Raw genomic sequence first — 12,148 nt, forward strand, 5'->3', positions numbered from 1 at the left:
GGGGATCAGCGGGGGTAATGGGGCTTGGGTGTCCAGATACTGGGAGAATAGGGCTCAGTTGGGTGGAAAATAGGTGCAGCTGGTTGGGGGCTTGCAGGGGGTGGGGGATCGTCAGGGTGGTCAAGTTGCAGGGGGAGTGGGGCTTGGTGGGGTTCTGGGTGCGGGGGTGGGTGAGGCTCAGCGCAAGGGTTTGGGTATGGGGGGGACTGGATGCACAGGGGTTGGGCAGATGGGGGAGCAGCTCACTGTACAGGGATCCCTCACTCTTCAGCTGAGGAGCGATGGGTGCAGGAAGCACATGGGAGCGGGGAGTTTGCAGAGCGTCCTACAGCCAGGGGAGAAATCGGGGGGTGAATCTGCCACAACCCCGGACGCTGTGCAAAGTAAGAGGAAGAACCCCTCCTCCCCACCCAGCCAGGACTAGCAGCAGAGCCCAGCGCAGAGTAGACGCAACCAGATGGGTCTTCCTCAGTCCCACCCCCTCTCCCACTGTGATTTACCTCACTGCTGGGTGTCCTGGGCACCCGAAACATATTGCTTGGGAAGGGTTGCTTTTGTGGCTTCCCTTTGCTTCCCCGTCAGAAAGTCATTTTTCTGTAGGGAAGCAAAGAAATCTGCGGGGGACATATGTTCTGTGCCTGTGCAGTGGCACAGAATTCTCCCAGGAATATAATATCCTGGGGCCAACACAACAAACAGCCAATGATTTGGGGAGAGCCACCCTGCCCTGCCCTGCCCTGCCCTGCCCTTTTGGAAGAAGGTTCCCCCAGCTGATGAAGCTGAGACAGGGTATTCTCAGGGGGGAAAAGTGTCCCGCTCCACTTTGTTTTATTGGGACATTCCAGGGCTGGGTGACTGAGCCCTACAGCTCTTAGTTCCCAGCTATCAAACTGCATCAAGGGCCATCTGCCTGCAAAGGGAGGCTCAGGATCTCTGGCCCAGACCCTCAAAGGGTTGAGGTCCCTAAATACCTTTGAGGCTCCAAGCCTTTGGCTAGAAGCCCCAGCCAGTAGCCCTGTGGTCTGAGCACATTCTGCATGGTCCATTAGTGGGGGCGGGGGGGAAGGGGTAGCTAGAGAGGTTTGGCAAGGCCATGGGCCTCTTCATAAGGTGGCACCATGCTGGGCTTAGCTGCATCATTACCCCGGACCCTCCCTGAAGGGAACCTGGCTATAAGCTTTTAGAAACGAACCCCATGGCAAGCTCGGGCTGTGCCCCTCAGAATTTGCCTGGCACAGTTATTGCTAGATCCAGCATTTCTCTGCTGCTTTTCAGCCCATTTCTACTATCAGCTTTTCTTTCCAACTGGCTGCTCGGTTGGGCCAGTCACTGACGTGCCTCCAAGAGGAGCTGACCTCTGACTGGGTGGGGACAGGGACAGAAATGTGGATCCACCCATGTTCAAGAACGCTCATGTCATCACTTTGGTTAGGAATCCATTTATTCCAGAGCTTGGCACCTCATCACACCGGTCACCCTGCTTGTTAGAGTCTCTCACTGCTACACGGCTGGCAGGCGTGCTGCTCATGTCCTAGTGTGAGCTGCGGAGGAAGGCCCTGCAGCTTGGCGCTTAGCCCTGCTTCAGGCTTCACTCCTTCCAGAGGGCTCACTGCATTGCTTCTCAACCAGCATCGATATGCCACAGCACAAACAAGAATCTAGGAACACTGGGCAGATACTTAGAGGCAGTCACTCAACGATATTTAGGCACCTAACGGCCACTGAAATCAGTAAGTACCTTTACAAATCTGTTCCCTCGCGCCTGGCCTTACAGGCTCAGCCCTGCCAGTGGCCATGCGCTGGGTCGCTCTCATGATCCCATTCTGCAGAGGGGGAAGCTGAGCCTTAGAGGTGCAATGGCTGGCCCAGGGTCACTCAGCATGTCAGCAGCAGACCAGCCAAGCGCGATCGCCTTCAGAAGGGCACAGAACATGGGAGTCCGTTTGAATTAAAGATTTTGTTTCACAAGGCAGAACTGTGTGACTAGGAGCTCCCCAAAGCAGACGCCTGCTGGAAATAAACAACAGAGCAGGAACCACCCCCTTTCCATGCACTTCATTCCCCAACCACCCTGCAGTCCCCCGCCCCTCCTTCAGCTCTTCTCCTCTCCTCTTTTCCCACTTCCTTGCTGTGGGCTGATGCTAGACCATTACACCTCTCGCTTTGCAGGGGCACAGACACTGAATGGTCATTCTCAGGCCGAGCCCCATATCACTCGCTGTTGGAGGCCGCGTGAGCACGATAGTTTATTCATTCTACAGGCCTGGAGGTACTCACAAGCCAAAGCTCCACATGAGCTGATGGACGCGAGAGGTTTCCCGTTAGAGACCCGCTAAAGCAGGACACATCAACCATCCTGGAGCTTACTCCAGGGAATGTGGTGAACCTCGGGAGCAGAGATTTGCGTGGCCCTGCCATGTACAGCCCCAATGGGATTAAATGGCCACATAGCCGGCAGGGCTGGGCAATTATGACAGGAGGGAAGCAGCTGCCTGGTGAGTTTCCGGGCAGGCCAGTCATAACTGTATAAAGAATTCTCAGCAGCTGGCTCTGCAGGGGTCTCTCCGTGGTGGGAGTTCTGGGCCTACCCGTGCATTGAGTGCCTCGTGCTCACACACGGAGCTACACACAGCATCTGGCTGTGAGGTGGGAACATTCTGTCCTGGAGGGACGGGCTCAGCAGTAGCAGGGCAGGAGGGTTTCTCGGGTACAGGGATAAGTGAGGTGGGGCTAAATTGCTGGCACTGTGTCCCTCCCGCCCACTTCCACCCACATCCCCACCACACCCGTCCTGCCTGCCTTTTAACAGTCATGGCTGCCGCAAGCTCATTCCTCAGGCCCGGCAGCCGTTGGAACAATGGCGCCATCATTCACCGTGTTGCTAAGAGAGAGACGCGTCCTTCTGCACCTGAGGAGCAGCCTCGGTGGCAGCTTTCATTGGTGCCCCTAGGCCTCAGCACAGCTGGAGCGAGCACCTCCATCACCCCCGCAGCGCTCTGAGCCAGTCGGAGTCCATGGGGGCATTCCAGGCCCAGCAGGCCATGTGGGTCGAGCTGGGAAAGCGGCTCCCTGCACTGCCGCGCTCTGACGCGGGGAACCAGCCAGTAGACTCTATCATTAAAGTGAGTGTCTGCACCATCCCCTGCCTGCCGCTGACTCGTGCTGGCCGTTCCTGGTGCAGTCGGCCCTCACATCTCGACGATGCAGCGCGGAGAGTTTGTTCTGATGGCGTCAGCGATCACCTTGGCGCCAGACTGACCGATGCGATTCCCCTGCAGACTGGGAGAGGACAAGGGACAGGCATAACCTCAGCGAGTGCACAGCCACACTAGTTCCCAGCACGGTCTGCCCAGCTGGCAGGGGTACAGCCACACTACGCACTAAGTCCCTGTCCGTGGGACTCGGTGTCCCCATGCCCACACCGCATTGTAAACGTGGGCTAACAATTGCTGGAGCCAGGTCTCACAGTCGTGCTCCGTGGCCACCATGCAGGACCTCCTGGCTTGGGTCTGTGGGTTGAGCTGCATCCACACTGCAAACTGACAGGGCTCGACCACCCCCACCTCCCACGCACGATCCTAGGCCCCAGATCCTGAGCTCTTGCTGAGCTGTCAGACTGATCTGTGTGGGGGATGGAAGGTGCTTGGGCTTACATCTGAGTCAGAGCCTGGGCTCAGTGTGCAGTGTAGACGTGCCCCAGGGGGCTGGGAGACCCCGTCACCGCTTGCGTGACCTCGCATACATGGTGTGTGCAAGCTCACACCACACAGAGGCAGAGCAACCCCCTCTTCAAAACAGCGCCCCGTTTGATACCAGCCCAAACCACGTCCAGCTTTGGCTCAGGACCAGATGGGGGACAGCTTGGAAAAGCAGGAGTGGCTGACGTAACAGCAGGTGAAGGGCCTATGGCTGAGGGTCCCATGGAGCAGGAGAAGTCGTCCAGTCCTGCAGGCACAAGGGCCCAGCGGGAGCAAGGGACAGTCAAGGAAGGAAAAGCACTGCTCTCCACTTCTGCTGCCCTCTGCCCTGCCTCCAGCCCCCCAAGTCAGCCCGCCCAGGGAAAATCGCCCTCCCCCCACTGCCTCAGCCTGGAAACGATGTTCAGCCTGAAAATGCACGCAGCACACATGGGCCAAGGCCCCTTCCTTGTCCCTAGAGGCCCTCTGCCGATGTCAGGGACCTGGCGCAAGCTCCAGTTGGCCTGGGGTGCTTGCCCCCAATTCCAAGGCAGCTCTGGGCACTGAGCCCATCCAACAGCTGGCACGCTGGAGTCCGTGGCCCAGCATCTGCCTGGGAATTGTTGGGGACACTGCCAAGAAGCAGCCAGTGAGGAGGTCAGCCCAGGCCACGAAGGAGCTGGAGGACCCAGGGGTTGGCACAGCACAGCCCTGTGGGGGTCCTGGGGAAGGTTTGGCTTTCAGGAGGGTTCCACACCAGTGGCGTTTGGCAGGGACTTGGGGGCAGGGCTTCACACCTTCTATGGAGTTTGGGCGTTCCATTGTGAGGCAGCAGCCTGGACCGGGGATGGGGTGGAGGAGTGGGTCTCACAAGGGACGCTTTATGCTGCCCACAGAGGGACACTATAGCACAGCCACCAGGGTCCCAGAGGTAGATGAGTTTATGCTCTTTCCCCACGTCTCTGTCCATCGCCCGCATGCAGCTGGGCACTCAGCTGCCACTCACTTGACGTAGGTGAGGCCATGGTTTCCGGTCAGAGCTGTGGCGATGCAGATAGCTCCATCCATGCCTAAGGAGTTCTCCTGGAGGCTGAAGGAGAGAAAGACTCATCAAGAAGTGAGGCCTGGAGAAAGCATCAGGCAGATCTGTCAGGGTGGACTGATTTAAATCAAAGCAATTTAAAACACCAGTTGTATTCATGGATTTCAGTCAGCAAGCAGGAAACCTTGATTTCAATCATTGATTTTAACCTTGTTTTTCATTTGTGCTTTTTAGTTATTTTCCTAAAGAAAGTTTGAGTCTCATTGGTTGGTACCCTTACAACTATTTTTATGTGCTAGATACATAAGAAAAAAATTATCAACATTTTGCAACTAAAACAAATTGATTTATTAAACATCTGAACTATTATCTGTAGTTAGTGAACTGAACTGATTGTTTCTGATCAGTCCTGCAAGATTTTAGAACTAGCAGAGCTCGTCATTTTTATTCAGAGATTGGGAAAAGAAAACAAGCTTTCCCGCTTTTCTAACTTCCAATCAGTTTCTTAACTTAGAATGAGCTAGTCACTCAATCAAACTAGTTGACTAAACTGAAATGAAGAAAATGTTCTCTCTGCACCTGAAAAAAAAAAGGCAACTGCTGTCAAAAGCTGCATCAGCATTGCATCAGTCTCTGGGTTTCAGCTGCATAGCCACTGTCTTTCACCAGGTCAGTGATTTGGCTTTCTTAAAGACCTCAGCAGCAAATACTGCCTAATATATATTTTTTATTTAATTTTAAATGATTTTAACAGAATAGAGTAAGTTTAGGCCTTGACCTGGTTTTCATAATTTCAATTTTAGTTTTAAATAGGCTTATTGTTAAAAATAAACCTGTATTTAATTTAAAAATTAAGCAAGTCTGATTTAGTTTATCAGTTAAACCCTCTATTTTTATCCATACTGGGATTTGTCTATTGACTCGGATTTCTTCCTTCATAGCTGGCCTCTTCTCCCTGCCTGATTCCGTCCATGTCACAATAGAGGGTTACTAACAGTGTTAGTACAGTGTTACTAACAGGGTTCGTAACTATCACTGGATTCTGACATCACAGCTGCTTCTTTGATGATGAAGTGTGATAGAACAATCTATCACTAGCAGTTAGGGCCAAAGCTGCTGTTTAGATACAGAAAAGATACATGACAGTTTGGAAGCATTTTGGTGATTCATTGTAGACAGTGCTGGTGGCAATGCCTCTAGTTAAGGTTGCCTGACACTTTCCATTATAAGACTCCATTTTCAGTTATAACTTTGACGATTTGGATTGAAATTTTCCGTGCTGGATGTCAGCCTCAGGCTGAATTTGTTTGCAACATTTCAGCAAAGGCCGTTCAGCCATTTCCAAGACAGATTGAGGGGGTTAAATCTGATGCACTGAATGAGGCAGGGGTCCAGTGGGGGAAAAATAGTATGTGATCAGGTAATTAAAGCCTGTACCACGATGCGTGTGCACAAGGGAGCCAAATTAAGATTGCACAGGGAACCTTCATTCTGGCACTTCTTAACTTTTGAGTGCTGGACTTTGCCACCTTTCCACCCTTTTACTGTAGCTTTGGAATGCAGGGGTTTTTAGCGTTTGCTCCAGCATGGCAGCTACTTACTTCAGAACACGGAGACTGCGGTTAACCTTCAGCGCGTTGGCCAGAGCTTTGGCTCCAGCCAAACCGATGGAGTTTCCTCTCAAGCTGCAGGGAAGCAAGGAAATACAGAAGGGCGATTAGGACCAAGAGCGCTGAAGGCTAATACAGAGATTCCATAGAACCCAGGAGGCAGGTTGAGGGACAGTGGGGAACACAGAGCACATGCCAGCTGGCCTGGGGCTTAGACATGCTGGAACTGAGGGCTCCCAAAGCATTTCCAGCCTAATGAGCTGTTGGAGACGGGACGTGCTACAGAACCGATGGATTTGTCTCCTGGAAGGGCCCAAGGGGAGGAAAGTCACAGAGACTGCTTGGAGAAGGGTGCAGCTGGGGAACACTTACTCCAGAGTTGTGAGGGTTCTGTTAACAACTAGAGCCTCTGCCAGGGCTTTGGCCCCGCTCACCCCGATCGAAGCCACCTGGAGGCTGTAAGAGAACAAGGAATGTTCAGTGCAATTCATGGCAAGCTATCCCAGCAGGCCTGCACCTATCAGATGTGCATTATACTGAGCAGGCAAACTGGAGCCCAAGAAACGCAGGCTGCCGGGGCCAGTTTCACAAGCCAACATCATTCTTCTCTGAGCACATTCATCCTCGGGGTCTGACATGAGGGCATTGATCCAGCCAAGGATGTATTGATGAGCTGGGCAGATGGCAGCACATTCTCTATTAAAACACTCGCCCCACTGAGTGACTCGCAAATAAAGAGGAAGCTGTAAATGGAGTCCGGCACAGACAGACACACCAGTCTCTGTGAGCTAATTGACTACAAAGCAGGGCTGGCTCCCTGCTGCCGGGTGGTCAGTCGGCTGGCTCTCTGCTGAAGTGCAGTGCGGCAGGTACCTATAGCCATTCCCTAGCAGCAATTACTTCTGTCCAATGAATTAGCAGCCTGCGGGAGCTCCCCTTCCCGTAGGACCCTGGGGCAGACTTTATTAGCTCTGGCACTTCACCTGGGGCAGGCCCAGCTAAACCCCAACTGTCTCTGCCTGTGACAATCCAACAGCAACAGAAGGGTGAGATTTCTAATGGGCTCAGCCCCCAGGAGACATGGCTCAACCATTCACCCCCAGGTAATAGGTTCCCTTCACGGTCCCATGGCCCCCCCTCCCCTTCCCCCTTCCCCCTTCACAAACACACCTCCTAGCTCAGACTGACACACTCATTACGGCCATTCTAATGAGCAGGATCTAATGTCACTCTACGACCTGGCCTGCCTCGACCAGCCGTGCACCCCCATGCAGCATGGTGACCAGGGGCATGGCCCCATCACTTTTTATTAGCTGCAAGGATGAGCGATGTGAGGAAGGGGACTGAGAGGCGTGAGCAGGGCGTGGGGTTTTGGGAGGAAGAGGCAGGGCAGGGGCTCAGGGAGAAGGAGCAGCACAGGGGTAGGGATACAGTTCAGGCACCAGTGCCTCCCCCTTTAGGGCGCCTGTGCTCACTAGTCAGACTCGGAACCCTTACCTAGTGGGACAGGTGCAACTGTCTCGTTACCAAACTCTCCAAAAGACCAGCACCTGGAGGACTATGAGGGGCCGGGGAGCAGCAGGTTCCGTTTGCCTGGAGGGTCTCGGTCCAGATGGGGCCAGCAGGCTGAGTGCCCCGGCTCTGCACATCACTATACATTTCACAGATGGGGCATATTCCCTCCCCTGCCCTGCGTGGACACTTACCAGAGGGTGGTGAGCGTGGTGTTCACCTTCAGAGCAGCAGCAAGGGCGATCATGCCTTCATCACCAATAGCATTCTCCTGCAAACTGAAACACAGCATGGGCCATGTGACGGCATTGTCCCCTAGAGCACGGACATGGGGAAACGGGTCATGCGGGCGAGGGTCAATGGCTCCTGATAGGGTCAGACATAAGCTGGCTCCCCTGAGCAGTATGCCTCAAAATGCTATGGCTTCCGGGTGACACACGCAGACCACTGCCCCATGGTGAGATGGGGGTGTGCTGTTAGCCTGTGGAACTGCCCAGTGACAGGATCCAGCTGCTTGGAAACCAGGTGTACATTTTTAAGTGAGGGTAATTAGCCACTGGGACAACTGACCAAGGGTTGTGGTGAATTCTCCACCACTAGCAATTTTTATATCAAGATCGGATGTCTTGCTAAAAACTCTGCTCTGGGAATTACTGTGGGGCAGGTCTCTGGCCTGTGGGATACAGGAGGTCTGCCTAGTTGATCCCATCCCTTCTGACCCTGGAGGCAGAGTCGATGGAGCCCAGAGGGGCAGTGAACAGGTCTCTCTCAATAGGGTGAAATTCAGAGGGTTCCAGGCAGTGAGATGTAAGACAACAAAAATGTCTAGTACAGAGTGACCAGCTGTCCAGATATTAGGGGCTCTGTCTGTTTATGCAAGTAGCCCCTCTCCTCGGTGCAACATTGTGGCATTACGACCCTCTCCTCCACCACCCAAAGGATGGTGGCAGCCCTCCCCAGCCAGAACACTGAGCAGGCCGAGTGGCCCTGAAGGGGGATGCTGCAGGATCCTGACTGTGTGGGTCACGAGTGGTTTATTATGGGGGGGTTATGTTCCAGGAGGGCAGACCCGGGAGTGAGAGGAGCTGGCTGAGGGAGAGTGTGGATCCCTGGAAGGACCAGCAGGACAAGCGAGCTGGGGAACCACTAGTCTAGGGTGTGCTCAGTGTGGTCCTCTGCTGGCTCCGGCCAGTCAGAGGTAAGTGACTAGGATACAGCGAGACGGGTGCATGTCCTGAACAGAGCCTCCTTTGCTGGGGGAGCAAAGGCGCAAGAGCCCCCAGAAAATCTCCCTCAACAGACAGCTGAGCCCACCCACGGCCCCCATTCCTGCTTGGCTTCCTGCCCTCCCCCAGTCCACAGCTCAGCCACACATGCCACATGTGGCCCCTGCCAGAGAGTCCCTGAGCCAAACAGGACGTGCTCCCTGAGACAGCTCTGCAACGTCCCCACAGCACAGGGCTTTGGAACTGCTGGGAGGGTTAGGGGGTCCTGATCTGCTCCTCCAGCACGAACACCTAACTCCCCTGCACCCTGACACCCTCGGGCCCTGAGCCAGCGATGCAGCCAGGCAGGGAGACGTGCTGCATCGTCACTTACTCGAGGCTGGTCAGGCTTGTGTTGGAGTGTAGTGCTTGGGCCAGCGCCTTGGCCGCCTTCGACTGGATGAAGTTCCACTGCAGGCTGTGCAAAGAGAGTGAGCGGTGAAGGATTACCACTGGGGGCGGGGCGGGACTCTTCAAACAGAGAGAAGCCCCCAGACAAGGGGAACGGACCCTTCTCATCAGGGGACCAGCTGGAAGAGGGAATAGCTCTCCGCAGGCTGTTCCGGAGTAGCTGCACCCCACCCATTGAAATCCCCCCAGGGTTTGTACCGGACACAATAGCCATCTGCACATCCTGCCCGCAACTGTCACTTATCAGCCTTGGACACTGCTGAACAGCTGTTGCCTTTGACCCCAGAAGTAGCAGCACTGTGGTGGCAGGTGAAGGGCTGTGATCTCCAGGGGGGTAGGTATCTAGTTTGTAATTCTGTAAACCCACATATCTGAGCCTTCCAAACACTGCTATGCAAATCCATCCATCATAGTACTGTGTACAATCCATTGGTAACATGGTAGCTTTGATTAACCGGACATTAATAAAAGGGCCAGAGGAATTGTGGCATATATGGCTCTTCAGCCTTAAAAAATGACATGGTTGAAGGGCTGGTGAAAGTTACCAGCCTGACAGTGCTGGAGAGAGAGGATGGGCTCCAGGCAAGAGAGAAGTTCAGCGCCTAGGGCCCATTCTACCTTTGCCAGCAGTGGGAGGGGTCTGGGATGTCAACTCCTAGGCACCATTTACAAAAGCTACGTTGGTCTTCCCCAGTATATTGTGTTTATCTACGTGGCTGATCATTCTGTTCTTTACTAAAATTCCAACCAATTTGCCTGGTACTGAAGTTAGGCTTATCAGCTTATTGCCAGGATCACCTCTGGAGCCTTTTTTAAAAATTGACATCACATTAGCTATCCTCCAGTCACCTGGTACAGAGGCTGATTTAAGTGATTGGTTACATATCACAGTTGTTAGTTCTGCAATTTCATATTTGAGGCCCTTCAGAACTCTTGGGTGATACCATCTGGTCCTGGTGACTTATTACTGTTTAATTGAGCCATTTGTTCTTAAACCTCCTTTAATGACACCTCAATCTGGGACAGTTCCTCAGATTTGTCAACTGAAAAGAATGGTGCAGGTGTGGGAATCTCCCTCACATCTTCTGCAGTGAAGACTGATGCAAAGAATTCATTTAGCTTCTCCGCAATGGCCTCATCTCTTTTAAGTGCTCCAGCAGCACTTCGATCATCCAGTGACCCCTCTGATTGTTCGACTTCCTACTCCTAATCCACTCTATTGTTTTGCTCTTAGTTTTTGTGTCTTTGCCTAGTTGATCTTCAAATTGTTTGGCCTGCCTGGTTATACTTTTACACTTGACTTGTCAGAGTTTATTCTCCTTTCTATTTTAGGATGTCTTTTTGTCTGTATCCACCTCTTACTCTGTTGTTCAGTTATGGGGTCATTTTTTGGTCTTGGGGCGTGGGTATACATTTAGTTTGAGCCTCCATTATGGTGTTTTTCAAAAGTTTCCATGCAGTTTGCAGGCATTTCACTCTTTTGATTGTTCTTTTTAATTTCCAGTTAACTAGCTTCCTCATTTTTGTAGTTTCCCCTTTTTGAAGTTAAATGCTACTGTGGAGGGTTTCTTTGGTTTTTTCCCCCCTACAAGAATATAAAAATTACATGATGGTCGCTATTACTGAACAGCTTAGCTATATTCACCTCTCGGACCAGACCCTGTGCTCCATCTACGACTAAAACAAGAATTGCCTCCCCCTTGTGGGTTCCAGGACTAGCTGCTCCAAGAAGCAGTCATTAATGGATTTTTGGCTCATTACAACAATCTGTAACCCAGTGGCCCCACTTTTTTGTCATATGATTGCAGCAGTGTTAACAGGCCACTTCACCTCTGAATGGTTTCTTAAAATACATGGTAACTATTTATGCTAAACTATCTGTTCCACCTTGTATTTGGCTCTGAGTATATTTCCCAGCCCTGAAGAAGCGTTCTGTGTAGATCGAAGGCTTGTCGCTCTCACCAAAATAAATTGGACCAATAAAATCTGTGACCTCCCCCACCCTGTCTTTCTAATATCCTAGGACCAACACAGCAAAATCATAAAGTAACAGTTTTCAGACTCTACTGGCCTGGGCTGGACCTGAACCAGTGAGCTAGACGCAGACTGTACAGTGCTGCCCATGACGATGGAATTCTGCTGCTGATGCCATTGTGCATGGAGCCCTCCCCTCCCCGCTCAGCTGTGCCATGCTGAGAGGGACTGAGGCCCATGAAGGATGTTGCAGGCTGTTTACTCACTGCAGGGACAGAGCAGCTAAAGAGAAGGAACCAAAAATCAGGGACAAGGTGAAACTCACTGCAGGGACATGAGTGCCTGGTTTTCTCTCATCGCCAGTGCAATGGCCTTGACGCCTTCATCATACAACAGATTCGCCGCTAGGCTAGAGGCAAAGTACACAGAAATGAGTTAAACACAGTGTGATGCATCACACCTGCTTCTGGTGGGTTGCAGTGCAGTGAGACAAGTGCAAGGGGGGAAGAGGGGAGGGAAGAGATAATAGGATGACATTAAAAGGCAATTATTGGGAAACAGAAGAAAGGAAATACACATGGTTTTTACACTGTAATGGATTATTAATCTGTGGAACTCACTGCTGCAGGACATGGAGCCAAATATCTTCAAGGTTTC

The 12,148-nt window shown here is 52.4% G+C and overlaps 1 protein-coding gene across 1 annotated transcript in view; it reads right to left on the bottom strand.

Annotated features, from left to right (window-relative positions):
* Positions 1 to 1,423: 1,423 nt before the first annotated feature.
* NLRC3 (NLR family CARD domain containing 3) overlaps positions 1,424 to 12,148 on the bottom strand; it is a 76,306-nt gene continuing 65,581 nt past the window's right edge. The window contains exons 13-19 of the mRNA XM_032781663.2: positions 11,817 to 11,900; positions 9,441 to 9,524; positions 8,036 to 8,119; positions 6,702 to 6,785; positions 6,321 to 6,404; positions 4,684 to 4,767; positions 1,424 to 3,279 (exon numbers count right to left, since the gene is read on the bottom strand). Coding sequence (XP_032637554.1) covers positions 3,189 to 3,279; positions 4,684 to 4,767; positions 6,321 to 6,404; positions 6,702 to 6,785; positions 8,036 to 8,119; positions 9,441 to 9,524; positions 11,817 to 11,900 — 595 coding nt within the window. The 3' untranslated portion in view covers positions 1,424 to 3,188. The remainder of the gene's footprint in view (positions 3,280 to 4,683; positions 4,768 to 6,320; positions 6,405 to 6,701; positions 6,786 to 8,035; positions 8,120 to 9,440; positions 9,525 to 11,816; positions 11,901 to 12,148) is intronic.

The sequence above is a fragment of the Chelonoidis abingdonii genome, chromosome 9 (genome assembly GCF_003597395.2).
Source record: "Chelonoidis abingdonii isolate Lonesome George chromosome 9, CheloAbing_2.0, whole genome shotgun sequence".
Lineage (NCBI taxonomy): Eukaryota > Metazoa > Chordata > Testudines > Testudinidae > Chelonoidis > Chelonoidis abingdonii.